The following is a 6,357-nucleotide window of genomic DNA, read 5'->3' as shown; positions in this document are numbered from 1 at the left end:
CTTCAGCATAGTTTGGGATGAACTACCTGTAGCATCCTGTTAACCCCAGGAAGGATCTTACTTACTGTATGGTCATTGGAATTGGTGTATCTTGTATGCAGGTTAGCTTTCTCCTTCCATGGTAATCTGTCAGTCACCCACCTTGTGTTCCACAAAGTTCAGCAGAGAATAGCACTTAGATGGTCTGATGGTCAGACTTGCTGCCCTCACTCACCTGCACAACTCTCTAAGTTTCTTCAGATGGTCTTCTCATTTGGCTGTGTGGGTCAGAATTTTGTCCAGATAATGCTCGGTGCTGGTGGATTTGTGCAACATCTTCTTAATCGTGTGGTTCAACATTAATGCTAAGTTGACTCACTCAAATGACATTCTCTTAACCCTTTCGAGACGAGTCACAGGTGAAAGGCCATGTCATCTCGTTTGTTGACTCACATTCAAAATTTTATCGCACTACTATTTCATGAATTTATGTCAATAAGTTTGGTACCAAACTGTAGATTATAATTCAAATTTTAGAACTATACATTACTCACATGGTATTATGAATGCAGCACTGGTTCGAATTAGCTGTTTCTGAAGTTAAAATACTAAGTCTATAGTTTCATATGAATTAGAAACTCAAATTACAGATACTGATAAGCTAAAATATAAAATAACAAGTCCTTATATTTTCTGTTTGCTAAGATATTGCTCACACAATGAATCAAACACAGTGGCACTTCGCTCACCTCTTTCCATTTTTGGAAACACTCCCTTATATATATACACTTACTTCTATATCTGAGATGAATAACCAACTGGAAGCTCAGAATGTTCCCTAGTAGTTTTCTCAGCCTTTCTAATGTTCCTTCCGCCATTTCTTTCTTTTGAATCAAGATTTCAATGAGGTAGGTTGTGTCTTTAGTCTGCTCGAAATTTCATATTTTTTAGACCTAAATACAGCTTAGTTACTAAAATTGATAAATTATAGTAGAATTCTATGGTATTGATGTAGTAATTTATGTTTTTTAGTTAATCAAAAGTATATATAAAATCTAATAAAATATTTTGTTTCATATCCTAAACGTGCAAAATTTTTAAAGACTTAGCAACCTATGTCAAGCAGCAACCAAGTACAAAGGTCATAACTAGAAGAGATAATTGTTTGCTTTACTTCTTTATTTATAGTGTACTATGTTTTACACAAAATAACTTTAAGAACTTATTTTCCAGGCACAGGTGAAAGGCCAATATAATAAAAAATAATAAATATATATAAATGTATAATGTTATGAGATTTAAGCTATTTAGTCTAAACATTTATGTTTTCATATTATAATCTGTAGTCATTCTAGAACGAAAAAGGCATAACTTATATTTATTTCCTAATTTTTTTAACATGGTTATGAGATCGGTCAAATTGACCAAACACGTACAGAGATTAATTACTGAAAATAACAGATAATATATAAAGTTTTTTCTTAAGAAACGTTTGATAACTATCCGGACATTATAAAGATTTCGTATGTGAAATTTGAAAATTTTCCAATGCATAAAAGTATTTTAAATCTTAAAATGAAAATTACTTTGCATGTTGGATAGGCAACATAATAAAAGAAAAAAAGAGGCATGAGAAAAACATTGTTTTACAAACCTTAAGACTGAAAGAGTTAAAGAACTTGGAATTTCTTTAATAAAATAAACAGTACGTGTTTTTCTCACTAACCAATTGTTCAACATAAGAGAACACTTGAAAGTGTCAAAAACTGTATATAGTTTAATTTAATTTTGTTCCAAAATAGTGGTTCAAAACATTCCTTTACATTTTACTCGATATTGTGTATTACCTGATATTAGAATGTTAATATTCTAGTAGTTGTTAAGAAAATTTACGACAAAACAGTTTCAAATATCTTGCATTATGACAGATTTGTTTGAAACATAAATGTGATTATACCATGTTATAAATTCACCTTAAAAATATAAAAGATAAGACATACATATATAACAATTCAACCTTAGAAGTTTTAAACAACAGTTAGCAAAGATACAATTCTATACCAGAATATTAATTTTTAGGTTTAAGCTACTTAATTAATAAGGCGTCTTTTATTTTTCAGGTTGGAATAAATGACTATACTTCATAAACATGGAGGGGGGAGGTTGTTATGATCTTTAACACAAGTAGGAGCTTGTCTGTGGGTTTCGCAATTAATTTGACACATGTAACCAGAGATATCAGAATATTGGTATATCTTTTGATAGAAGATATACCAATAGTTATCTGTCAGGAAAAAACACAAATTGTAGAGAGAAGTTAGTTTGATATTTATTTTTACAATTTTTTCACAAAACTTTCTGATTGAATGTGACACTTTTGGGATAAAGGAAATTGAACAATAAATAGGACATTCGTTATTACTGAACTCATGCTGAGACTTCACTTTGGACATGGGACATTCGTTATCACCTGACTTGTGCTGAGATTTCCCTTTGGACATGGGTCATTCATTATCACTTGACTTGTGATAAGTTTGGAGAAGACTTTGTTAACAAACTCTGGAGAAAAACCATTTTAGGTTTACTCATTCTGTATTCAATTTGTCGAGGTCTGATTGAAAATGTTTATTAGTGGAACAAACATTCTGGATATAATGTTACAGTGTTTTTATGATGCCTAATTTTTGAGAAGGATCATGGTAGGAGTTCCAAGGTATGTGTTAACCTGTACGAGTATCCTTATGATGACTGAAAGTGTGGAACTTTATCATGTCTCTTACGGAGAACATCCAAGAATGGAGGTATTTGGTTTCGTTCACCGTGAACAATGTCTACAGTGAATTCACTGTTTAAGCACTTTAAACTGTCTCGTGTTCCTTAGTTATTTGTAATGATGACTTTAAAAATCTACACAACAAAACAAACCCTTAGTCACTACTTACATAATTAGAGGACCACCAAGACTTGAGCCACAAATACTTTTGAAGCTTTGGTCCAATAGTCATCTGAAATTCTTTGGCCAATTTTTCCTTTCTGGCGTACTGTTCATCATCACATAAAGGCTGGACAGATATCAAGTACTACAAAATAAAATACAACTTAATTAAATTACAAATTATTTTTGCCACTCATCATAAAAATAAACAGATATATTTTTCTGAAAAATTAAAGTGTCAAGATGAATTTCATATATGTTACTAAATTAGTTTGAAAACTTTACTGATAATCATTTCAATAGTATCATAATGACAGGAGAGGTTTTGATTCAACAACACATAAATGTGCGAGAAAAATGCATTCAATGAAATGTTGAAAAGCGTACACGTTACGTCAAGTATCTTGGTAAACTAACCCTTTGCATGGTGTCTTTAAGTGATGGCAGAGGCAAGCAAGGAAGAGAATACTGGAAACTGTACAACAATGGTTTTTGTCCTTCAAGCAGCTTAACAAATAGCTAGAGGAAAAGTGAAATAAAAGCAAGTTCAAGAGAAACTTGAAAACAATTTTTATTTTCTTACAAGTGAGAATGGTTTGATAAAAACAAACTTAACTAAACAAAATAAAATCCCCAAATATGTCACCAAGAAGTGAAATACTTAAAAAACAATAACCAAGTCTTCTAAATCCTTCTACCATCTTTTCAATGACTTCTCATACATTTTAACACAAAGTTTAAATTCTGAACTGAATTTTGATAATGTTGTATGCCTTACTTCTATTCTTTGCTAGCTTTGTTACAACCTTAGCTTGACAATTTTAGTTGAATTGCTGCCTTAGTTTTAAAATGAGATTAAAATTAATTTGAAGACAGATCGTTACTGCGGGCCTTTTAATGGCACAAAGAAAAATAGGACTAATCTTAGGGACTAGCTAAAAGAAAAATGACGATACAGTTTAGGGGAAACAGTAAAGTAGTAGGATTATAGAGTGACATTACATTTTATTAAAGTGGAGTTATTTAATAAATATTAGATTAATGACGAACTCGGAGTTCATGCCTTTACATTTTTACTTATGTATCAAGGTCTATCAATATTAAAAACTTGCAGAAACTTCCTCAGTGAAATCTGAATCAACAAGACTGTCACTTGAAAGATTTCTACTACAAATTATCAACTGGAAAAGGTGATAAAAAAACCTTTTCCTTTCTTCAAAAACATAAAAAAAAAGATTTTTTGGACAAACAGAGAAGTAGAGATGCCTGAAAATGGAAGATTTTGGAAGGCCTGCAATATTATCTGAACAAATAATTACTTTGTTCTTGTTTTTTCAACTATTTTATTGATTTTGGACAATCATACTTATAATTAAGGTTTTGCAAAAATTCAAAGCAACTATTCGTTATGGCAGAAATAATTTTTTTCTTTATCCAAAACAATAAGCATGCTGCAAAAACAACAAGGACAAAAATATAACATGAATTTGTTTAGTTGTAATATTAAATACCTACAGTTGGGTAATGACAATCATAGATCTGATAGATATACCACCACCACCACCACCATCCTGGTAAAACATCCTCACGTGTTAAGAACTCAGTCCACTTTCTTCCAGAGTATGAAAGCAACCAAAAAACACGATGATCAACTTTGATGTATCCAGCCTCTTCATTAATGTACCAACCCCTGACACACCATAAATACTCCTTCAGCAGATTGAAAATGATAAAACTCTCAAAGAATGCACCCAGCTGACAATCCCATGATAGCGAAACTCACAAACTTATGTATCAACACAAGCTACTTCCTGTGGCATATGATTTGTGTCTTGGTAACCATCAAGTTTAGGAATGGGAGTTTGCCATCTTCATGAATTATTTAATCTTGTGTTTGTGTGTTGCCATAGGTTACTAAGAACAACAAGAAGGCCTATAGGCTCACTCGCCATTATTGCGAATGCATAGTAGCCTCTACAAGGAACATTTCAGAGTTAAGAATTTAAAAACCACCTGAAGAGATAACATCCTACAATAAAAGGAGTTGAAGGTAATCATTCCTAGCTTGAATGTTACCATAACTCACCTACCACAGATAAATACTCAACTGTAAATCAAAAAGACATCACAGACATTCTACTTCCTATAATGAAAAAAAAAAGGTGTCAAACTATTTTAATTAACAATGAAAACCTGGAACACTTGATAATGAAGAAAATAAAAAATGTAAACACCAAGAATACAGAGTAAACTACAGAAAAATGGTCATATTCCCTTGTGTTAGAGGTATCTCCGATACATACAGTATATTCAGAACAGCATTCAGAAATAATAACAATATTATGGATCTGAGTTAGTATAAACTAAACTACCTAAAGACCCAGCAAAAAAAAACACCATTTACAACAACATCAGAGGTTAAAATTCAGAATCATTATAGACATAAGAGACTCTGCAATAGCCTATCATACCAGAAAAAACAATATATTCAAATAATATAAAAATAATGGAACATGGATCACAAGCTTTTTAAATTCATCTAATAATATAATCTACTAATGTAACACAGTAGTCAACAAAACTTAAATACACCCCCCCACCCCAATCATTCAAATAAGTTAATTGAGTAAAATGCTAATGGGGGAGACCACACATAAATGGACAGTACTCCAGTCTTGCTATGAATAAGGACCATCAGGAATCAAATTCTGGTTACTACTAGTCCTCAGGACTTCCCTGAAGATGGCAGTAAATCAGCATATAGAATATAAACAAAACTAGTTAGTAAGTGGTTATAATTATCAAATATATCAGTAATTAATTAGACATGGATGATCGTAAAATTCCAGAACTTGCTGTATAGAAACATTTATTAATTTAGTGAATGAATCTCACATACAAGCCATGCTTTGGATTTTGTGGACATTCCTGTTCCACCCCTTAACTCAAACATCCAGCCTTTATACATAAGAAGCAGCTTAAGTGCATATCTCTGTAACAAGATCACACCAAGCCATGCTAATATGCTGTAGAGTCCACATGTAACAATATAAGCAACTGTTGGAGCTAACTGTTCCCTGCAAAGAAAACAAAAATAGCAGATAAAAGAAAATTCATTTAATATCAGAATAATCTTATTCAAATGTTGATGTTTTACTTTAGTTTCTCTCACCCTCATAGCTGGTCTGATACTATAAAGTACATACAATGAGAGAAAGCTTCTTCTGAAATTAACTTTCCTTTTGTTCTTTGTGTGACTTAATTAACAGATTAACTTTCCTTTTCTCCTTTGTGTGACTTAATGAACAGATTAACTTTCCTTTTCTCCTTTGTGTGACTTAATGAACAGATTAACTTTCCTTTTCTCCTTTGTGTGACTTAATGAACAGATTAACTTTCCTTTTCTTCTTTGTGTGACTCAATGAACAGATTAACTTTCCTTT

At 31.8% G+C, this 6,357-nt stretch overlaps 1 protein-coding gene across 1 annotated transcript in view; it reads right to left on the bottom strand.

The window, feature by feature from the left end:
• Window positions 1-6,357, bottom strand: part of LOC106469338 (carnitine O-palmitoyltransferase 1, muscle isoform-like) — a 66,093-nt gene that overhangs the window by 29,236 nt on the left and 30,500 nt on the right. The window contains exons 4-6 of the mRNA XM_022397835.1: window positions 5,814-5,991; window positions 3,332-3,433; window positions 2,922-3,059 (exon numbers count right to left, since the gene is read on the bottom strand). Of these exons, the coding sequence (XP_022253543.1) occupies window positions 2,922-3,059; window positions 3,332-3,433; window positions 5,814-5,991 (418 nt within the window). The remainder of the gene's footprint in view (window positions 1-2,921; window positions 3,060-3,331; window positions 3,434-5,813; window positions 5,992-6,357) is intronic.

The sequence above is a fragment of the Limulus polyphemus genome, unplaced genomic scaffold, assembly GCF_000517525.1.
Source record: "Limulus polyphemus unplaced genomic scaffold, Limulus_polyphemus-2.1.2 Scaffold3431, whole genome shotgun sequence".
NCBI lineage: Eukaryota > Metazoa > Arthropoda > Merostomata > Xiphosura > Limulidae > Limulus > Limulus polyphemus.
Note: the sequence above shows the minus strand (reverse complement) of the source record. Positions and strands in the feature narration are given on the sequence as shown.